The sequence below is a fragment of the Anomaloglossus baeobatrachus genome, chromosome 3 (assembly GCF_048569485.1).
Source record: "Anomaloglossus baeobatrachus isolate aAnoBae1 chromosome 3, aAnoBae1.hap1, whole genome shotgun sequence".
Lineage (NCBI taxonomy): Eukaryota > Metazoa > Chordata > Amphibia > Anura > Aromobatidae > Anomaloglossus > Anomaloglossus baeobatrachus.
This window is the reverse complement of record NC_134355.1, coordinates 392,692,027-392,714,583: the sequence shown is the minus strand read 5'-3', so window position 1 is coordinate 392,714,583 and position 22,557 is coordinate 392,692,027. Positions and strand designations below refer to the sequence as shown.

At 43.7% G+C, this 22,557-nt stretch overlaps 1 protein-coding gene across 1 annotated transcript in view; it reads right to left on the bottom strand.

The window, feature by feature from the left end:
- COL9A1 (collagen type IX alpha 1 chain) overlaps positions 1–22,557 on the bottom strand; it is a 287,994-nt gene that overhangs the window by 83,008 nt on the left and 182,429 nt on the right. The window contains exons 20-25 of the mRNA XM_075338439.1: positions 22,019–22,072; positions 17,823–17,876; positions 8,333–8,386; positions 8,080–8,133; positions 4,405–4,458; positions 1,333–1,386 (exon numbers count right to left, since the gene is read on the bottom strand). Of these exons, the coding sequence (XP_075194554.1) occupies positions 1,333–1,386; positions 4,405–4,458; positions 8,080–8,133; positions 8,333–8,386; positions 17,823–17,876; positions 22,019–22,072 (324 nt within the window). The remainder of the gene's footprint in view (positions 1–1,332; positions 1,387–4,404; positions 4,459–8,079; positions 8,134–8,332; positions 8,387–17,822; positions 17,877–22,018; positions 22,073–22,557) is intronic.

Sequence of the window (22,557 nt, the reverse complement as noted above, 5' to 3'; positions counted from 1 at the left end):
CAATATAAGAAGTGTGTTGACATCAGTGGAGAGTATGTGGAATAAATGTAAAGTTTCATCATCCTATCTCCTTGCTTTTGGGTAAAGCCAAAAACTTATCAGCAGCCCTTTGCACAATAATCAGACATTTTACCATTTTCACACTAGACACTAATATTTTGTTTTCCACAGTCATTATCATTACAGCCAGGATTACAATGACCTTGCACAATAGGTGAAAGTACCTTGCAGAGTACACTACATGGTGAATTGCTCTGCAGCCCTGTTCCATATGTTTACATCCTGTCACTGTCAAGCAAATAGCTGATCAATTTGCATTCTGAGTGATAGACCTCCACCTATCTCATTTTCCATGGGATAAGCCATCAATATGGTGTGACTGGATAACTCTTTTAAATCTGTGAATTAGTTTTACATTTATAATACAGAAATCACATGTTAATGATCTGACATACACCATTTGCACTAGAATTCATGGTTAATTTAGAACTCTTCTTCTAAACACAGTGAGCTATAACTTTTAGTTAAAAGGGTTGACCACTACTAGGACAACCCCTTCTAATTCCACGTTTCCCCCATGTAAAATAAAAATATCTATACTCACCTTCCATACCAGCGCCCTTCTAACTGTACATGGCTCGCAGTGCTGAGGCTCCTGTGACATTGTGATGTCACACGAGCCCTGCATCCAATCAGTGCCATCTTCTGTCTCCCTGCCTTTGGACCAAACAAGCAATCAACATGAAATAAGTACAGGCGCAGAACTAACTTCTTGTTGATTAACTCTTTTGATCCAAAGGTGGGGAGAGAAGACAACAATGACTGTACGTAGAGCTTGCATGACATCACAACATCATCGTTGCTCCGCCGTGGCATAGCTGGAAGGGCGCCACTACGAGAGGTAAGTATAGGCTTTATTATTTTACCTGGGGGAACATGTGGAATCAGAAGCTGTTGGCCTAGTAGGGGACAACTTTAATATATCCAGACAGAAATAACAATGTAAATTATATGAGAATTTTCTTTATTATTAGGTTAATATTTAAATAGACTTTACTTTTTAATATTACACATGTACACAATTAGTAACTTTACAACAACAGCATTAAACATTAAAAGGTAATTCTTAAAAAGTAAGTTATCTCCAACTTGGGGCTGTGCAGAGCTCGGTTCCCAGATTCCAGAGTCCCAAACCCAGGATCACTGAGGATCCCAATAATAGGACTTACAGGGATCAGAGAATAACTTATTACTCTGGAAATAACTCTTCGAGGTTTATTTACAGCAATGTAGTGTTTATACTATTGCACAATATAACAGGTTCAAACTTACTGGCAATCCTTGCAGACCTGCTTCTCCTGGGGCTCCAGGTTCTCCAGAGTCACCCTAAAAAAAATATGAGATATATTAAATAAACAGACAGACAAAAAGAGAGATTGGAGGAGTTATATGAGACCTATTTTGGGGGGTGAAGTTAAAACTTCCATTGGAATAATTTTGGTGTGCATACAATAGGGTGAAAGACATGCAAAAATGAAAAGTCAGCGCTGAAGGCACCAAAGACAGGACATGACTTGTAAAAAAGGTAAGAGCTAAATAGATGTATCATTTTTTCTATTTAAAGTCGTGTTTGATAAAAAAATAATAATAATACTTATCTGGCCCTTAACTTCACTGCATGGCTCATCGCATGGTTTTAACACTACCAGTCCATTCTGCAGTCACAGAGGGTCTTTAGTATTCTTCACAAGCCCATCCAATCTTCTGGGCCTCAAGCACTAACCGGACCTCACAGTTTCATGACTTGGTGCAATGTAAGTCAAGACATTGCGTGAGAACTAGTCAGTGACCAAGATGCAAAAGATAAGACAGGACCTGCTGTGACTGAAGACTGGAATGAAATAATAAATACTGGTCAAGGAGCTGTGTGAAGAATACAAGGATCCAGAAGTGTAGAAGCAATTTTTATTTCATTTTTCAAGTGCCACCACTTTTCTTGACTGATCAAAGTGATTTGCAGAACAATTGCATTTGCACAATTCTGGCCTTTGTTTTGTTGATTTGATCATCTTTTGATACATACAGCTTTTAGACCATTTATTATTGTACTTTTTTGAGGATACGGGCTAAACAAAAAACAGTAATTCTGGATTTTGTTTTCCTTTTCTCATAGCATATGAACAATGCGGCATAACTGATGTCAACATTATGTGATTCAATAACAAATTTGCTTAGTGGATTTTAGGTTTTACTGCTTTTGCACAATAACATAATTTCATAACGAAAATTGCGTATGCGGGCTTCTCTTTTACAAGATGAACTCTTATCATTACTATGATTTGGGGGTACATACAACTTTTTGATCCTTTTTAATCTTAGTTTTATTGTACAGGTCATTACAGATGTGTCAATAAAAGGGCAAGAGATGTGTTGCAAGGGGGTAAAAACTAATTGACAGAGGAAGTTCTCTCCCTCTGTCAGAAGTCTTTGGTCCCTTGGATGCACTTGAGTTTTCACAAATAGAGATGAGCGATCTTAAACGGAAAAGATTGGAAAATTACAAGCTGATATTATTGTTTGCAGGATCGGGTCGGGATCGGAAAACCGATCATTTGAACGAAAAGTCGGAAATGTTCGGTTTGGATTGGTAGTTGTTCAGTTTGCATAAACTATCCTCTCCCAGTCCCATCATAGTCAGGGAAATCACTATAAAAAAATGGAAGCAAAAGGGTTAAAACAGGACATACTAAGTCTCCCAGCTTCTGCAGTGCTACTTCTGGGGCTAATAATTATTCCTTATACATATTCACTGCTGTCAGACAGAGTGAGGGCACGGTCTGATTGCAGCCAATCAGAGATGCTGGTGGGTGGGGAAAGCAGTGAATATGTATGAGGGCTAATTATCAGCCCCGGAAGAAGCGTTGCAGCCACGGGGAGACTCGGTAAGTATATCCTGCTTTATTCCTTCCTTATTTTCTTTCTTTTGCAGCCCCCCTACATCATTTTATAATATAAGTTTTGTCTCCCATTGAATTCAATGAGTTTGGCTACAATCATTGATTGGATCGGCGATCTGATTGAAAAAACCCAGGCGGGTTCGGCAATCCCGATCTGATCCGATCCTTTGCACGATCGCTCATCTCTAGTGTCAAATTGGTCTGATCTTTCTCCTAGGCTTCCATATAGATGAGTTGCCAGTGCAGTAGAATCACATTACATAGCACTGCTTTGTGTGTTGGACACAGGAGGGGCCTAGGAGACAAGTAGAAATGAACATCATACAATACAGGCACATTTCTGCATTATAATGGTTTTCTATATTATTAGAGATATAAAAGTAGAAACTTTTATACACAAATTAGCTATCAATATACAGTAGGTGTGGCAGATGTCAGGCAAAATCCCAAAGCAGCCTAATTAAAAATCAAATACAAACAGTCGAGCAAAGAGTATAATAATTAAGAACTTGTCACGCGGGACTTTAATCACGCTTGTACGATATTGAGATTGATTGATCTGTGCTTTGAGTTTATATGTTTTTTTAAATTGCATTGTTCCTAGTTTTCATACTCGTACCTTAAAAACCGACAGATTGCAGAATACCATGTTTATGTTACAACCATGGAATTTATAAATGTGTAAACCATATCTAAAGAATTAAGATCTCATTAACATGAATCAAAGCAAAACTTGCCCATTTAATCATATTAATAGCGTTAGGTATCATATTGGTTATTGGCCTGTAAGATCGTTGTATCAAAGTGTTTTATACCTCTTTTAAGTCATTATCATCAGTACGTAATGCCAGAATAGGTTCTAATGGTATAATAATGGGAAGGATCAATCAAGTTCTATTCATAGACTCGTGACACTTCTAAGCTGTCATTAACCTTGTCAGTTTTTGAAATCTGCATCAAACGTTCTACACTTTATAACACTCATTTCATTTGGCATAAGCATTATAGGATGGGATATTAAATAAGTCATGTGTTTCATGACATTAATGCCGTGTACTTGATATATGACAGCATTTTTATCATTGACTGCAATGAGGTGCTGAGAGGATAAGTGCCACTGTGAAGAATTCCCTTTGTGTCTACGCAGATTATCAAACTATATCTATATATTTGCTGTAATGTGTAAAAACAAACATAGTTAGTCAAACTGTGCACAGCTTATTATCTTCTAGTGTATCTCAACCAATCTCAATGAATCTTCATCAGTCCCTTAGAAGTTAGTGAAGTAGCGGTTGAGCATGTGCACCACCACAGAAAACCCCTGTAACGCTAACAAACATGCAGTCATATAAAAGGTTCATACACTCCAACATATCCTCTAGTGTCTACTTAATCTGGCAGCTAAAAAGTCAACAAGCCATACTGAATGCACATTGCCCATAATTACCTTAGACCCTGGCATTCCAGGGATTCCATCACGGCCATCAACACCTGGCAATCCCTAGAAGGAAAGATATATTGTATGTTATTAAAAACTAGGTTCAAAATCAAGTACTCTCATCTTATACACATGCATGTTAGTAGGGCTACTTCATGGTTATGGATATCCTTGTATGATAGAATCATAATGCGCCCTCTTATACCTGAACCTCTTTCATCAGCCTGATATACTGTAGTTGATAACGGCACCAGTGATGTTTGTGCCATGGTTTCTTCTATGTGTTGAATTGTTTGGGTTTTTTTATTACAAAAAGAAGGCATGAGGAGCAGTCTGCGTCCAGGACAGGCGGCATGGGAAGCAATCTGTGAGAGAGCAGGTGCATGGTGAGCAGTCTGTATGACAGAGCAGGGGAATAGGGAACAGTCTGTATGAGAGAGCAGATGCATGGGGAGCGGTCTGTGTGAGAGAGCAGATACAGGGGGAACAGTCTGTGTGAGACAGCAGATGCAGGGGGAGCAGTCTGTGTGAGAGAGCAGGGGAATAGGGAACAGTCTGTATGAGAGAGCAGGGGAATAGGGAACAGTCTGTATGAGAGAGCAGATGCAGGGGGAGCAGTCTGTGTCAAAAAGCAGGTGCATGGGGAGCGGTCTGTGTGAGAGAGCAGGGGAATGGGGACTAGTTTATGGGAGAGCAGGGGCATGGGGAAGAATCTGTATAAAAGAAAGCTGGTGCAGGGGGAGCAGTCTGTGTGAGACAGCAGATGAAGGGGGAGCAGTCTGTGTGAGACAGCAGATGCAGGGGGAGCAGTCTGTGTGAGACAGCAGATGCAGGGGGAGCAGTCTGTGTGAGACAGCAGATGCAGGGGGAGCAGTCTGTGTGACAGAGAAGGTGCAGGGGGAGCAGTCTGTGTGAGACAGCAGATGAAGGGGGAGCAGTCTGTGTGAGACAGCAGATGCAGGGGGAGCAGTCTGTGTGAGACAGCAGATGCAGGGGGAGCAGTCTGTGTGAGACAGCAGATGCAGGGGGAGCAGTCTGTGTGACAGAGAAGGTGCAGGGGGAGCAGTCTGTGTGAGACAGCAGATGAATGGGAAGTATTCCGTGTGACAGAGCAGGTGCAGGGGGAACAGTCTGGGTGAGAAAGTATGGGCATGGGCAGCAGCATGTGGGAAATTAGGGGCATCGGGAGTAGTCTGTGTGAGAGAGTAGGGGAATGGGGAGTAGTTTGTGGGAGAGCAGGGGCATGGACAGCAACATGTGGGAGAGCAAGGGCAGGGGGTGCAGTCTGTGTAAGAGAGAAGGGGCATACTAAGCAGTCTGTGTGAGGGAGCAGGTGCAGGGGGAGCAGTCTGTGTCAGAGAGCAGGTGCATGGGGAGTAGTCTGTGTGAGAGAGTAGGAGAATGTGTGAAATTGCAGATTAATGGGGAGAACTTTGGCGGAGAGCAGAAGAATGGGCAGCAGTCTGTGGGAGAGCAAGACATGGGGACAAGTCTGTGTGAGAGAGCAGGTGCATGGGGAACAGTCTGTGTTAAAGAGCAGGTGCATGTGGAGTAGTCTGTCTAAAGCGGGCTTTACACGCTACGACATCACTAATGCGGAGTCGTTGGGGTCACGGAATTCGTGACGCACATCCGGCCGCATTAGCGATGCCGTTGCGTGTGACATCGATAAGCGATTTTGCATCGTTGCAAAAACGTGCAAAATCGCTAATCGGCGACACGGGGGTCCATTCTCAAATCTCGTTACTGCAGCAGTAACGAGGTTGTTCCTCGTTCCTGCGGCAGCACACATCACTGCGTGTGACGCCGCAGGAACGAGGAAGCTCCCCTTACCTGCCTCCCAGCCGCTATGCGGAAGGAAGGAGGTGAGCGGGATGTTACGTCCCGCTCATCTCCGCCCCTCCGCTGCTATTGGGCGGCGGTTCAGTGACGTTTCAGTGACGTCGCTGTGACGCCGCACGGACCGCCCCCTTAGAAAGGAGGCGGTTCGCCGGTCACAGCGACGTCGCCGGACAGGTAAGTATGTGTGACGGCTGTGGGCGATGTTGTGCAGCACGGGCAGCGATATGCCCGTGTCGCGCAACAGATGGGGGCGGGTACCCACACTAGCGATATCGGGACCGATATCGCAGTGTGTAAAGTAGCCTTTAGGCTACTTTCACACATTCGGCTTGAGCTCTGCGGTTCAATCCGGCTGTGCAAGCTATGGAACGGATGCGGAGAAAACACCGCATCCTTTGCATAAGTTTTTACATGCGGCCCATCCATTTTTTTCCGGTTGCGGCATGCTACTGAGCATGCGCAGTGGAAGAAACCGCATGCGGCGGCCGGATGCGTTTTTTTCCGCATCGCGCCGCATCCGGCGTCCATAGGCATGCATTAAAAAATGCGCCGCAGCGGCCGGATGCGGCGCAATGCGTTTTTTTTTGCCGGAGCAAAAAATGTTGCAGGCAACGTTCCATCCGGCCGCGGCATCGGCTAAATCTGCCGCATGCGGCAAAAACCGGACCGACCACAAGCCAATGCGGCACAATACGGCACTAATGTAAGTCTATGCAAAAAAACCCACAACCGGCGGCAAAAAAAACGGTTGCGGTTTTTCTGCAGAGCGCCGTATTGTGCAAAAACCGGATGTGTGAAAGTAGCCTAACAGAGTAGTGGAATGAGCAGTATTCTGTATGAAAGACTAGCAGAATGGGGTGCAGTCTATGTGAGAGAGCAAGTGCATATGGAGCAGTCTGTGTGAGAGAGCAGGGGAATGGGGAGCAGTTGGTATTAGAGAATAGGGTCATGGGGAGTAGTCTTTTGAGTGAGAGAGCAGGGGACATAGAAAGCTGATTTTTTTTTAGATAGTTGGGGCAAGGGAAGCACTCTGAGGAAAACGGTACATGGGAACCGCCTGTGAGAGAGGTGTTTCATGGTGTGCCATTTGTGTAAGACAGCAGGGAATCATGAGGAGCAGTCTATGTGAGAATGCAGGGAGGACATATAGAATATTCTATGTGACAGAGGAAGGAACATGAGGAGCAGTCTATAAAAAAAGAGTAAGATAATCAATCTTTGAGAGATATGTGGCCATGGGAAGCAGTCTGTAAGGGGAGGGGAAATGTAACTATGATAAAATATTTTATTTTCAGTGCCTGTGTATAAATGGTATCTAGCGCTATATGGTAACTATATGGTGGGTTCAGTCATTATGGACTACCATGGCCTTAATTAATACACCCACAAAAAGCACTCTAAAAGAATTCATTACTAGATCTGTCTTGGATCCCTCAAAACTTGAAACCACTTTTTTTCAGGGGACTACACCCCTGTTCAATTCTGTTAAAGTTACTTGTACATCACTTTACTTGAGTCTTGGCAGTTTTCATTGTGAGCTATTTTTAAGCCTGCTTCTTAAAGTTTCTAATCTTACAAAGGCCTTTCATGTGAGCAGTGACCATGTGTGGCCTCAGCTATAGCTGGCAATAGCTGCTATACAACTTTGATGACATCAATGGTTGGTAATATGGCATTCTTTGATACTACCATCTTGAGAATCACAACATTCTTTAGTAATGTTCATTTTACTGACTTTTTTGCCTGATTTTATAAACTTTAGCAATAAATGTGGTGCAAACAGGAATCCTACTATTGACAAGGTATTTTATTTTTATTGAAAAATAGCAGATATATACATACCGATTCTCCCTTTGACCCTGGCATTCCAGTAATACCTCTTGGTCCAACAGGTCCCTGTATGATGAAAAATACAAATATTGCATCACTTTGTAATATCTCAGAATCATATAACAAGACATGATCAATGTGGTTAAAAACGCAACAGTCAGTAAGACAAGAGGTAAAATATGGATACAAGGTCCCAATGTTATTACTTTAAATAGATATGTGGCTATGTATTTGATAAACAAAGGTATATTAACAATATACTTACTCTTTCACCTTTTGGTCCAGCTTCTCCTAATGAACCTCTCTGACCTTCGTCACCCTAGTGAAAATTAAAACATATCTTCATTGAGTATGGAAGTTTATGGCAGAGTGCATGCTTTCATCTTAAAGTGTCCTTTTAAGGACTAATGATATTAAAAACCTGTCCATAGGATAGGTCATGAATATCAGATTGGCCAAGGTTTAACACCCCACCAATGAGCGGGTACCAGGTCCCACAGCCATTGCAAGTTTACAGTGTATGAAGCCAGAACACCATAGCTCATACAATGTGTAGCGAATAGTGATGAGCGAGCATGCTTGTCACTACTCGGTACTCGCACGAGTATCACTGTACTCGGGCTGCTCGGCGGGGACCGAGTAATCTCGCGATACTCGTGCTTTACTCGTGGTCTTCATTTCTGCATGTTGGCGCTCTTTTGAGAGCCAGCCCTCATGCAGGGATTGGCTGGCAGACCACTGCAATGCCACAGCCCTGTTAGTTGTGGAATTGCAGTGATTGGCCGGCCTGCACAGCGTCACCGAGCCTTTATATAGGCCGGCGCGCTGTGCTCTGCTCACAGCTATTCTGACAGTGAGTGTAGGGAGAGTGTCGCTGATTCAGGGAAAGCTTTGCGGCCCTTTATAGCTTTTTCAGTTGCAGGGCTGCAAACAGTGTGACCAAAAGTCCTTCTCAGGACTATTCTAGTTGTATACAGGCAGGCAGGGTATAGCCAGGTCGGAGTACAGTAGCAGAGTCCTTCTCAGGACTATTGTTGCTATATACAGGCAGGGTATAGCCAGGTCTGAATACAGGCTAGTGACCAAAAGAGTCCTTGTCAGGACTATTGTAGCAGTATACAGGCAGGCAGGCAGGCAGGGTAGTGGTGACCGTATACCAGCCTTCATATCTGGGGCTGGTGTACACAGTGTAAAACAGTCCAGATAGTGTCTGACTTGTCTGTACTGTAATTGTCGCTCCCCAAAAAAACCTGTTAGTAGGTTATTATTGCGTCCGTGCTTGGTTTTTAAAACCGCACGTGTGTGCCTGTTGGTGGCAGCGTACAGGTGCACTGGTGTGCGTTTACCAAACTATTATATAACGCACAAGTGTAGTGTATAATACACGTCAGTCAGCAGTGGCTGATAGTGTCAGAGTTCTTAATTTTTGCTCCTAAAACCTGTGTTAGGTTATTATTGCGTCCGTGCTTGGTTTTTAAAACCGCACGTGTGTGCCTGTTGGTGGCAGCGTACAGGTGCACTGGTGTGCGTTTACCAAACTATTATATAACGCACAAGTGTAGTGTATAATACACGTCAGTCAGCAGTGGCTGATAGTGTCAGAGTTCTTAATTTTTGCTCCTAAAACCTGTGTTAGGTTATTATTGCGTCCGTGCTTGGTTTTTAAAACCGCACGTGTGTGCCTGTTGGTGGCAGCGTACAGGTGCACTGGTGTGCGTTTACCAAACTATTATATAACGCACAAGTGTAGTGTATAATACACGTCAGTCAGCAGTGGCTGATAGTGTCAGAGTTCTTAATTTTTGCTCCTAAAACCTGTGTTAGGTTATTATTGCGTCCGTGCTTGGTTTTTAAAACCGCACGTGTGTGCCTGTTGGTGGCAGCGTACAGGTGCACTGGTGTGCGTTTACCAAACTATTATATAACGCACAAGTGTAGTGTATAATACACGTCAGTCAGCAGTGGCTGATAGTGTCAGAGTTCTTAATTTTTGCTCCTAAAACCTGTGTTAGGTTATTATTGCGTCCGTGCTTGGTTTTTAAAACCGCACGTGTGTGCCTGTTGGTGGCAGCGTACAGGTGCACTGGTGTGCGTTTACCAAACTATTATATAACGCACAAGTGTAGTGTATAATACACGTCAGTCAGCAGTGGCTGATAGTGTCAGAGTTCTTAATTTTTGCTCCTAAAACCTGTGTTAGGTTATTATTGCGTCCGTGCTTGGTTTTTAAAACCGCACGTGTGTGCCTGTTGGTGGCAGCGTACAGGTGCACTGGTGTGCGTTTACCAAACTATTATATAACGCACAAGTGTAGTGTATAATACACGTCAGTCAGCAGTGGCTGATAGTGTCAGAGTTCTTAATTTTTGCTCCTAAAACCTGTGTTAGGTTATTATTGCGTCCGTGCTTGGTTTTTAAAACCGCACGTGTGTGCCTGTTGGTGGCAGCGTACAGGTGCACTGGTGTGCAATTTCCAGAAACTTTGATATAACGCACAAGTAGTGAATATACACGTCAGCAGTGCACAGCATTGCAAAATGCGCAAGGGCATTGGCAAGGAACAAGGAAGTGGACGTGATGGTGGTGCAGGCAGAGGCCGAGGTCGTGGGCAAGCTCTAATTTCGCCACAACAAAGGGCCACATCTAGTCGCTCGCACGTCCTGTCCCAAATTCTTGGGGACCGCAGCAGTACACCGCTCTTGAACCAAGACCAGTGTCAACAGGTTGTTAGTTGGATAGCGGATAATGCTTCCAGTCAGATTGGCACCACCACAAACACTCTGTCTTCCACACGGTCAAGTGTCAGTAGCCGTGATACTGCACCGCACATTTCTGAACCTGATCCTCCTTCCTACCACCAGGCTGAGTACACGTCCTCCTCGGACATTAATGATCCCACACTTGGACACTCGGAAGAGCTGTTCACGTTTCCATTCACACATTCTGGCCTCTCGCCAGCTCATATTGAAGTGGGTCATGAGGAGATCGTCTGTACAGATAGCCAAATATTTGAGCAGCCACGTTCTCACGAAGTTGGCAACGTGTCTCAACAAGTGGTGGACGATGATGAGACACAATTGTCAGCAAGTCAGGAGGAGGAGCAGGGTGCGGAAGAGGAAGACGACGTGGTGGATGATCCAGTAACTGACCCAACCTGGCAGGAGGATATGCAGAGCGAGGACAGCAGTGCACAGGGGGAGGGAGGCGTAGCATCACAACAGGCAGTAAGAAGCAGGGTGGTGGTCCCAGGCAGAAGTCAGGCAACCGTTCCCCGTAACAACACGACGACACAAGGTGCCTGTACAAATGTTAGGTCTTCACGAGTCTGGCAGTTTTTTAAGTTGGATCCAGATGATTCAAAAAAGGCCATTTGCAACACCTGCCGTGCCAGCATCAGCAGGGGTACCAAAACTAGCAGCCTGACCACCACCAGCATGATCAGGCACATGTCAGCCAAGCACCCGACTTTGTGGGAAGTACAACAGAGTCGAGGAGCAGTGCTTGCTGATGTCACTGCTACGTCTTCGCTGGTTGTGCATGCGAGCCAATCCTCTGTCCATGCTGCCTGCGAACAAGCCTCCTCCACTCCTGCACCTGCAGTTGCCTACGCAGAAAGAACACCATCATCAAGCACGTCCTTGTCCCAGCGCAGCGTTCAGTTATCCATTCAGCAAACCTTTGAACGCAGGCGCAAATACACTGCCAACACCCCACATGCCACAGTTCTAAATGCTAACATTTCGCGACTGCTTGCGCTGGAAATGTTGCCTTTTAGGCTGGTGGAGACAGAAGCATTCCGTGACCTGATGGCGGCAGCTGTCCCACGTTACTCGGTCCCCAGCCGCCACTATTTCTCCCGGTGTGCCGTCCCCGCGTTGCATAACCACGTGTCACAAAACATCACACGTGCCATGAACAACGCTGTTTCACCCAAAGTCCACCTAACCACAGACACGTGGACAAGTGCTTGTGGGCAAGGCCGCTACATCTCGTTGACGGCACACTGGGTTAATATTGTGGAAGCTGGGACCCAGTCTGAGCGAGGGACGGAACACGTCCTTCCCACACCAAGGTTTGCAGGCCCTACCTCAGTCAGTGTTTCACCCACACTCTACAGCTCCGGAATGTCATGCTCTTCAGCCTCCTCCTCCTCCTGCGCATCCTCATCCACTGTGCCCTCCACACCAGTCACAAGCTGGAAGCACTGCAGCACTGCCTCGGCGAAGCGGCAACAGGCTGTGCTGAAGCTAATCTGCATAGGTGACAAACCCCACAATGCAGAAGAGCTGTGGACAGCTCTGAAACAGCAGGCAGATCACTGGCTCACACCTCTGAACCTAAAGCCAGGAAAGGTCGTTTGTGACAATGGCCGGAACCTGGTGGCGGCTTTGAGGCGAGGCCAGCTGACACATGTTCCATGCGTGGCCCATGTGCTCAACCTCGTGGTTCAGCGGTTTATAAAGTCATACCCAGAGCTGTCTGATCTGCTGGTAAAAGTTCGCCGCCTGTCTGCACATTTTCGAAAGTCACCTACTGCTTCAGCCGGCCTTGCCGGCTTTCAGCGCCGTTTGCATCTTCCGGCTCACAGACTGGTGTGTGATGTCCCCACGCGTTGGAATTCAACTCTGCACATGTTGGTCAGGATATGTGAGCAGAAGAGGGCAGTTGTTGAGTACCTGCATCACCTAAGCCGTCGGGAAATGGGTCAAACTCCACACATAACACCTGAGGAGTGGAGATGGATGTCAGACCTATGTACCATCCTCCAAAACTTTGAGGACTCCACCAAGATGGTGAGTGGTGATGACGCCATTATTAGCGTCACCATACCGCTACTCTGCCTTCTAAAACGGTCCCTTTTGAAAAACAAACATGATGCATTGCAGGCGGAGCGCGATGAGTTGCAGCAAGAAACAGTAGTGGGTGTGGGTGATAACACACAGCCCAGCCTCGTCTCATCACAACGTGCAGTGGAGGACTATGACGAGGAGGAGGATGAAGACATGGAGCAACTCTCCGGCCAAATTGAGGATATGACATGCACACCAGTCATATCCTCGATTCAGCGTGGCTGGCCAGAGGACAGGGTAGATGAGGAGGAGGAGGAGGAGGAGGAGGAGGAGGACAGCATGTTCAGTCATCTTGTTGGTCAGGCTACTGAAGTCCTGGCTGTTAAGAGTCTGGCGCACATGGCTGACTTTATGGTAAGCTGCCTGTCTCGTGACCCTCGCGTTAAGAACATCTTGGCCGACAATCATTACTGGTTGGTAACACTGTTAGACCCACGCTACAAGGAGAACTTTTTGTCTCTTATTCCCGTGGATGAGAGGTCAACCAAAATGCAGCAGTTTCGGAAGGCCATACTCACGGAAGTAGGCAAAGCATTCCCCTCACAAAACGCTAGCGGCATAGGTCAGGAATCAGTGGACAACCGAGGCGTACAGCCGAGAGAGGCACAAGTCCAATCCGCCAGAGGTAGGGGAACAGTCTTTAAGATGTGGGACAGTTTTCTCAGCCCCTCACGTACCACAGCCCCTGAGGTGCGGGGTAGTGCCACAAGAAATCCTAAGTTTGCCCAGATGCTGAAGGAGTACCTTGCAGATCGAACAACTGTACTCCGACATTCCTCTGTGCCTTACAATTATTGGGTATCCAAGCTGGACACGTGGCATGAATTGGCTCTCTACGCCTTGGAAGTCCTGGCCTGCCCTGCTGCTAGCGTTTTGTCAGAGCGTGTTTTTAGTGCCGCAGGTGGAATCATTACAGATAAACGCACCCGCCTGTCAACTGAAAATGCTGACAGGCTGACTCTGATAAAGATGAACAAGGGTTGGATTGGGCCAGACTTCACCACACCACCAGCAAATGAGAGCGGAATTTAAAGTTTGCCATGTACCTCCACTCACCCATGGGTACACTTCTCGACTTTGGATAATCGCTGGACTGCTCCTCCTTCTCCTCATGCGCCATCATGATGACCGTTACAATAGTTAGGTCTTTGTTTCAGGTATACCCCCAGTGGTAAATTTTTTTGCCCATTCTTTGCAGAATGGACATTACAACGACAGGAGACCCGCTCCTTTGCAATGGGAACAATGTTTTGAGGCCCTCATGCACGTCTCTACCCAGGGACAACGTGTAGCCTCCCAATTTTTGGCTGCCCTGCCTAAGGGCTATACTGAAATACACCCACTTCCTTAAAATGGACACTTAATGTTTTGAGGCCCTCATGCACGTCTCTACCCAGGGACAATGTGGAGCCTCCCAATTTTTGGCTGCCCTGGCAAAGGGCTATACTGAAATAGACCCACTTCCTTACAATGGGCACTTCAGGTTTAAAGGCCATCATGCACGTCTCTATCCAGGGACAATGTGGAGCCTCCCAATTTTTGGCTGCCCTGCCTAAGGGCTATACTGAAATACACCCACTTCCTTAAAATGGACACTTAATGTTTTGAGGCCCTCATGCACGTCTCTACCCAGGGACAATGTGGAGCCTCCCAATTTTTGGCTGCCCTGCCTAAGGGCTATACTGAAATACACCCACTTCCTTAAAATGGACACTTAATGTTTTGAGGCCCTCATGCACGTCTCTACCCAGGGACAATGTGGAGCCTCCCAATTTTTGGCTGCCCTGGCAAAGGGCTATACTGAAATAGACCCACTTCCTTACAATGGGCACTTCAGGTTTAAAGGCCATCATGCACGTCTCTACCCAGGGACAATGTGGAGCCTCCCAATTTTTGGCTGCCCTGCCTAAGGGCTATACTATAATACACCCACTTCCTGACAATGGACACTTAATGTTTTGAGGCCCTCATGCACGTCTGTATGCAGGGGCATTGGTGAACCTCACAATTTAGGACTGCCCTGGCAAAGGAAAATACTACAAAGACTCACTTCCTCAAAATGGGCACATTAGACTCAAGAGGCCTTCATGTACGTCTCTTCTCAGGGACATCGGAGTGCCACACAATGTTTTCACGTAAAATCTTTCATGTATTGATCTCAAAAAGTAACATACACCAGATCTATCTCACTATTGGGTATGTGCCCTTAACATTTCCGCCATGAAAAATCATTTTGGGGTCATTTTGGAAGGTTTTCTGGTGAGTCCGTAAAAATGGCGTAAAACGCGGACAAAATTGTTCACAGCTGTGACTTTTGAGTGATAAATGCTTCAAGGGGTCTTCCCCATGCTGTTGCCATGTCATTTGAGCACTCTTCTGAGACTTTTGTGACATTTTTAGGGTTTCTCCATGCTGCCGGGAGGTCATTTCACAAAAATACTCGGGTCTCCCATAGGATAACATTGGGCTCGTTGCTCGGGCCGAGTACACGAGTATCTTGGGAGGCTCGGCCCGAGCTTCGAGCACCCGAGCTTTTTAGTACTCGCTCATCACTAGTAGCGAATGCTCTCCGGAATGGAAGCTCAACCCCTATAAAACTAAAGGAGCACATATTTAGAGGTATATAAAAAATCTCACAAGGTCAGCACAAAAAAAATAAGATTATATCAATGTAGTCAACTTTTTAATAGAATATTTTTGGATGTCCACAGTTTTTAGGTGTTATGCAAAGGTATGTGTACAAGATTTAGAAATGCAAATAAGTGAAATAAAAAAAATGCAAATAGCTTCATAGAAAAAAAGTGAGTCCTTTGAGTCAGCATAAGCAATGAAAACATCTTAGACACCAGTTAATCCATACAGTGTGTGTATATAGATATATATATATATATATATATATATATATATATATATATATATATATATAGTCAATGTGAAAGGAAAGTGACATCTGTCAACTAAAGATAGATATGTTAAGAAGAAACCTTGTGAGCTTTATCACATCCATTAAAATATGCCATTGTGTTATGTCAACCTCTAGGTTCATAAATGCATACATTTACTGTGAGTTAAATATATTTTTCTGACCTTGACAGAATGAAATAACAAAGTCTGTTCTGCTAGCTCATACCTTTTAGTGTGTTTCTGATGTGTGCCAGCTAGATGGAGCTTTAAGCTTTCAAATTCCCTGTCCCCCTACCCAGCTCAACCTTGCTTTTTCTCTGAATGTTCTCCCATGCACCTGAAGATATCATTTCTGCTTTATATAAGAAAGCAGTGAGTCTATATTTAATAAGTAACCACAGTTATTATCCTCCCATATCTCTCTTCTAGTGTGATTTGTGTGCAGTATCTCCAATAGATTTCTGTCATATGTCCTTCAATCATTACTGTCTCCTGCTTGTAAGAGCTGATGAGGAGAAATCAATCACAAGCAGGAGACAGGCTGAAACTGTGTCACATAGCATACACTGTATCTTTATTTCACTGATCGATCATTTCTTATTGTAGATAGTATAAACAGAACAGGAAGTGCAGTGTGATGAGACCCTGCCCATTTGCAAAGTTGTGTGGAACCAAATATGAGGAGAAGAAGAAATCAACAAAGTAGACAATCTAGAAATTGTGAAACCGCTAAAACAGAAATATTTTGAATATGAAGGACTGGAGAAAACGGGTTTATTGCCGCGCTAAAAACCACGAGCATGTATAAGTCAAATTATTCTCTTTATTTAGATCATTCCTACGCGTTTCCGAGGCTCATCTGCCTCCTTCCTCAGGGAAAAAGAGATTCTTTTTCCCTGAGGAAGGAGGCAGATGAGCCTCGGAAACGCGTAGGAATGATCTAAATAAAGAGAATAATTTGACTTATACATGCTCGTGGTTTTTAGCGCGGCAATAAACCCGTTTTCTCCAGTCCTTCATATTCAAAATCTGCTCTATAACGGGGCCGCTGCAGAACCACCCAAGCGCTCATCCATGCTAACAAAGGGGTTGTGACTGGCACAACCCGGCCAGGTGAGTGCACTGTTTTTATCCTCTTTCCCTCTGTAAACCGGGTAAAACCCTATTGCGCCTTTCTTGTCTCCCCCATTACAAAACAGAAATATGCAAGTGCATTTTTATATAGGGTACCTGTCATTCGGTTGGAAATTTAAATTAAAAAATGCATAGTCCCATATAGCACATGTTACTTGTGCTGTTCTGACACTTTTTGTGTCTACTTGCAGTTTTTATGCCCCCCCCCGCTGCATCACTTTTTGCCGTTTTCTTAAGAACAGTTGACATGCTCTGTGCTGCCTGTGCTTGCCAGAGGTATGTTCTCCAATCTTTTTTCCCTTAGTTTCCTCCATGCACCACTGATGCTATAAAAGAAGGTTACAAGTGGAAAACACATGGGGAGAGAGACAGCTATTGCAAACCAGCCTAGTAGGAGGATAAAATGGGAGAATATTGGGAGAATATGGCTAGTGTGCTATGATAGACACGGAGGAAAGTGGAAAACAAGTAGAGAGTGAACTAGCAGACACTGAAAAAAGGCCTGCGGACACAAGAGAAGAGAGCACAGAAGAGCTGATATGATAAATCATCAGCCAAGTGACAACAATTGCATCACTAAGGAAGCTCTCTTTATAGAAAACAGTCCAATATCTCATTACTGAGTAGTGTGCAGAGCTCTATAGGCAAAAATGCTGGAATGCTGCTTTCCAATAGTTGAATGTTACGCTGACCTTTTTTTTTTATTAAATATATTGATGTTCTATATCTAGGATAGAGTTCTTAGAATGTAAAACAAGTACGGCAAAACGTCTACAGACAGCAATATGGCTTATACACAAAGGTATTTACAATATGAAACAAATTCACGTCCAATAAAATGATTTATCTGATAGTACTGAAACTCACAGTGGCACCAGCAACTCCTCGAGGACCAGGCTCTCCATCTGTTCCACGAGCACCCTAGAAAGGAAAAAACATTATCAGTATATAATGCAATACAGCACATCATTTAGACATGTGCTGCAAGAACTATGCTAAAAATCCATTTGTATGTGAAGAACATTGTGGTTATCATTTCACTGCAATTCATAATGCTTCTGCAAAGAATGATGAGTGGTATTCTGGTCTTCAGCGCCCTTGTCACTTGTCACCTGCCACATTTTAGATAGAGACGGTTTAACATGCTGAGATTAAAATTCTTCAATAGGATATATTGGTTGAAACAGAATTACATACGAGGCTACAAAATGATTCAATATGGCACATTTGTTTGCCACACGTGTTTTTAATGCTTTTTGCCATCTAGATTCTGTCTATTCTTATGAGTACATTTGAAAAACGAGAAAGAATGAAATAAGCACAATCAAGACCCATCTGAGAAAAGTAAAACATCAAGAATGTTTAGTGTCCTCTCCTAATAGAATCTAAATTCAGTCCTAAACTGTTGCAATGTTTTAATACATCACTTGGAATGAATTGGAGCTGATCGGCCTCACCCCAGGGCGGCCACTGAACAGTGTGATAGAACATTGGTGTTTACTCCGAATACTGTTTATATTGCTGATTGTTAGACCCCAACGATCTGATAATGATGACTTATACTGAGAAGTAGTAGTAGTGCCTGGCACGTGGTAAAATGCTATTAACCGGCAGTTATGGGGTTAATCTGTAGGTTAATAGCATTGTGAATCTGCCTGGTGCCTGCATATTAAACTCCTCTGCCAGAAGGAAATGAACTTTAATCCTCCTTGCAGTGTTCGTTTTTCAGTCATGGGGGTGGCGCCGGCACGGGTTCAGTGACCTTCTGATATGAAGAGCGACAGCTATATTCACACCTTCAGACTGACTTATAGCTTCCTCTAATGCAGAGCTGCTGTCAGTCAGTGAGTGCGGGGGGGGAGTGGTTACAGTAACTGCTCTTGATACACAGAGTGGTGACTGAACTCGTGGCGACACCGCCACCCCCGTGACTGAAACCCAGACGCTGCCGGAAGGATTAAAGTTCATTTCCTTTCAGCAGCAGGTTTTAATGTGAAGGCACCGGGCAAGTTTGGAACGCTATTAAACTGCAGATTAACTCCATGTCTGCAGGATAATAGCATTTTTCCATGTGAAAGGTTCCCTTTAAGGAACACTTTGGGGTTATCATAGAAAAAATATAGGAAACGCATCACAACCAAATGAATTATCTAAGGCCAAATATTTTGATAAAATCTCAGATCTTATCCAGACAGTTTAAAAAAAGGCTTTGCTGAAGTTTCTTTGGTAAATGTTTTTTCCATTAGGGCAAGACATTGATCTTTTCAATAATTAACCATTGGTACTGATTCTGAAATATTCCAGTTTACTAGACAGTGTGGTCTAATGGAAACTGACACCAAACTACAGCACTTAAAAACCTCAGTGTCATTTTGTTTTATTTTTTTTCTAACTCAATATTATATGTATGTATATATATATATATATATATATTACAAAGTTTATTATATATATATATATATATATATATATATTATATATATATTCATATATATATATATATATATATATATATATATATATATATATATATATATATATATATATATATATATATCTTTGTAATATATCTTATCACAGAAATCTGCTTCTTTCTCCTTCTGAACTGATCATCAAAATTTTCAATTCATGGATGAAATCTATATTCAGTGAATACAGACTTTCCCATTTTTGAGATAGTAGATGGCACTGGGTGCTCATAGAGTTCTATAGAGAACTATTAGGCTGTGTGCCCACGATCAGGGTTCACAGCGTTTTGGACAGAGTGTTTAAGTTTTGTCCAAAACGCTGCATTGTGTAGTACAAGCAAAGTGAATGGGACTTCTAGAAATCTCCTGCCCCCATGCCTGTTTTTTCCCACAGTGTAAACTGACTCACGGAGTGGCTTCCCAAGCCACAGCATGTCAATTTATGCCGCAAGTGTTCTCCACAGGGAGAACAGAGAGAAAGTCTGCAGCAGCCCGAGCCCTGATTGTGGGCACGGGTCCCTGCGGGCTCCTTCACAGACCATTTGCTATCTTGCAGGAGAGGACACATTGCGTCCAGGACACAGCATGTCTGGATCATGAGCACGTAGCCTTATGCTACATGCACACACTGGTTTTTAGACTTTTTTATGCATTTTTCTGTGCAGATTTGTCACAAAACTACACGCCTATCCTTATGCCAGAAACGTCCACAAGAATTCTGACGTTTTGTGCGCATGTTGCTTATGTTCCCCTTGCAGATTTGGTGCAAAAAAGCAGCATGTCAATTCTTTTAGCATTTTTACCAGCATTTTTCCACCCCATAAAAAAGAATGCAAAAAACACACAGAAAACAAGGCAAAAATGCACAAAAATGCACTGCAAAAACACGCTTTTTTTCTGCCAGCATATGCAGATTTGGTGCAGAAATTTCTGTAACCAATTACTGTGTGAGCACATTGCCTAAAACTGTCGTTTCACAAGAACTTGCAGCAGAATGTCTGTCTGCCTCTAGCCCCTCTCTCCTCTTCCTCCCATCTCCCCTCTCCATATTTGCACCGTCATCTCAGAAGGCAGATTTTACCATTGAATTGAGAGTGAAAGATCAATCCAGGAGGAGAAAGAAGCAGATTTCTCTGATAATATATATTACAAAATAGCTTATTTTCATGTGTACTGTTGGTTTATGAATTTAAAAGTAAAATTATGGTTAGGCAATGTTCATACACAGTGTTTTTGCTATGTTATTTTTTTGCAGAAAATTCTGTTGTCTTGGCCTGTGCTTATTTTTCAGCATTTTTCATTGTGTTTTTGACGCATTTTTTGCAGTGTTTATAGGTGCAGATTACATGAGTGATTTGCATACAGTACATGTTTAAGGGTATGTTCCCCCGATCCAGGTGACCCTTCATTCTAGACGCGAGTGTTCTCCGCGGGAGAGTACAGAGGTCCATGCCCACAATCAGGAGTCTTGACGCTGCGGACTTTCACTGTGTTCTCCCCGCTGAGAACACTCGAGTCTCGGCAAGCATAAAATGACATACTGCGGCTCGGAAAGTTGCCCTGCAGGTCAGTTTACAATGTAGAGAAAAGAAGCACAGTGGGCAGGAGATTTGTATAAATAATATATATTAAAATGTATATACTGCACAACACAGCCTTTTGGAGGCAGCGAAAACACGATGCTTCCAAAATGCTGAAGACATTGATCGTGGGAACGTGGCCCTTATATTGAATTTTTCTAAATGTGAAAAAAAAATTGCAGATATACTGCCAAAATGTAGAAAGAATTGACACGTTGCAGATGTAAAAAAAAATAATGCCGTTTTCCAATTCAATCACAAAAAAAACAAATGTGTGCATGAGATTTCTGAAACCTCATTGCTTTTGCTGCTCCTATAAAATGCAGCTTTTATATTGCATAAAAAAAATAAAAAATGATGCAAAAATGCAACCTATGAACACAACCTAAAGGCCACTTTACACGCAGCGACATCGCTAACGAGATATCGCTGGGGTCACATTAGCGACGTCATTGCGTGTGACACCTACGAGCGACCGCTAACGATCAAAAATACTCACCTAATCGTTGATCGTTGACACGTCGTTCCTTTCCCAAATATCGTTGCTGGTGCTGGGTGCAGGTTGTTTGTTGTTTGTCATTGCTGAGGCAGCACACATCGCTACGTGTGACACCACGGGAACGATGAACAACAGTGTTCCTGCGTCCTCCGGTAACGAGGTGGGCGTGTCGTTAATGTGGCTTGTTTCTGCCCCTCCGCTTCTATTGGCGGGCAGCTGTGTGACGGCGCATGATCCTCCCCCTTAAAAAAGAGGTTGTTCGCCACCCACAGCGACGTCGCTAGGAAGGTAAGTATGTGTGACGTGTACCGGCGATATTGTTTGCCACGGGCAGCGATTTGCCCGTGACGCACAAACGACGGGGGCGATGTCGCCGCATGTAAAGCAGCCTTTACTCTTTAATGTGAAGCATATATTCTATTGATATTATAAATGCTGAATATCTCCTCGGGGCACAGCTGAATGCCTCAAAACGGATATGACTTCATTCTGCACATCAATTCTAACAAAACTTACCTTACCACCTTTGGCTCCCATTATGCCAGTAATTCCTCTTAAACCTTGTGGTCCCTAAAAGAAACAGAAACATACATATGAAACAATCTTTTCCTTATTTGTTTAAAGACTGTACTGTAATACATTTCTTTTATAAAAGTACAAAATGCAATAGTATATTAGTTTAATTGAATGAATATAAATTGCTTATATAGCAAATCGATAAAGTGTTGAAAGTAAAGTTTCCTATGAATCAAGTAAATTCCATATTTTACAGAATATTACAATCTGACAGATACAAAGGCAATAGTAACTGTTTAGGTATGAAATTGCATTATATCCCCTTTAAATGTTGTCCCTTTTAAATTTTAATACTGCTTGCAAAGCAAATAGCAAGAGGCTTGTGATCCAAGTGTGACCCCGACCTTAAACAGGGCAAGTCTGTGCTGTATTTACATTAAACCCATTAAAGTTAGGCTATATTCCGAGATGCAATCGCACTCTTCTCCAACCTTTCCTAGTTTGGATACTTAGGGCGGCTTTGCACGTTGCAACATCAC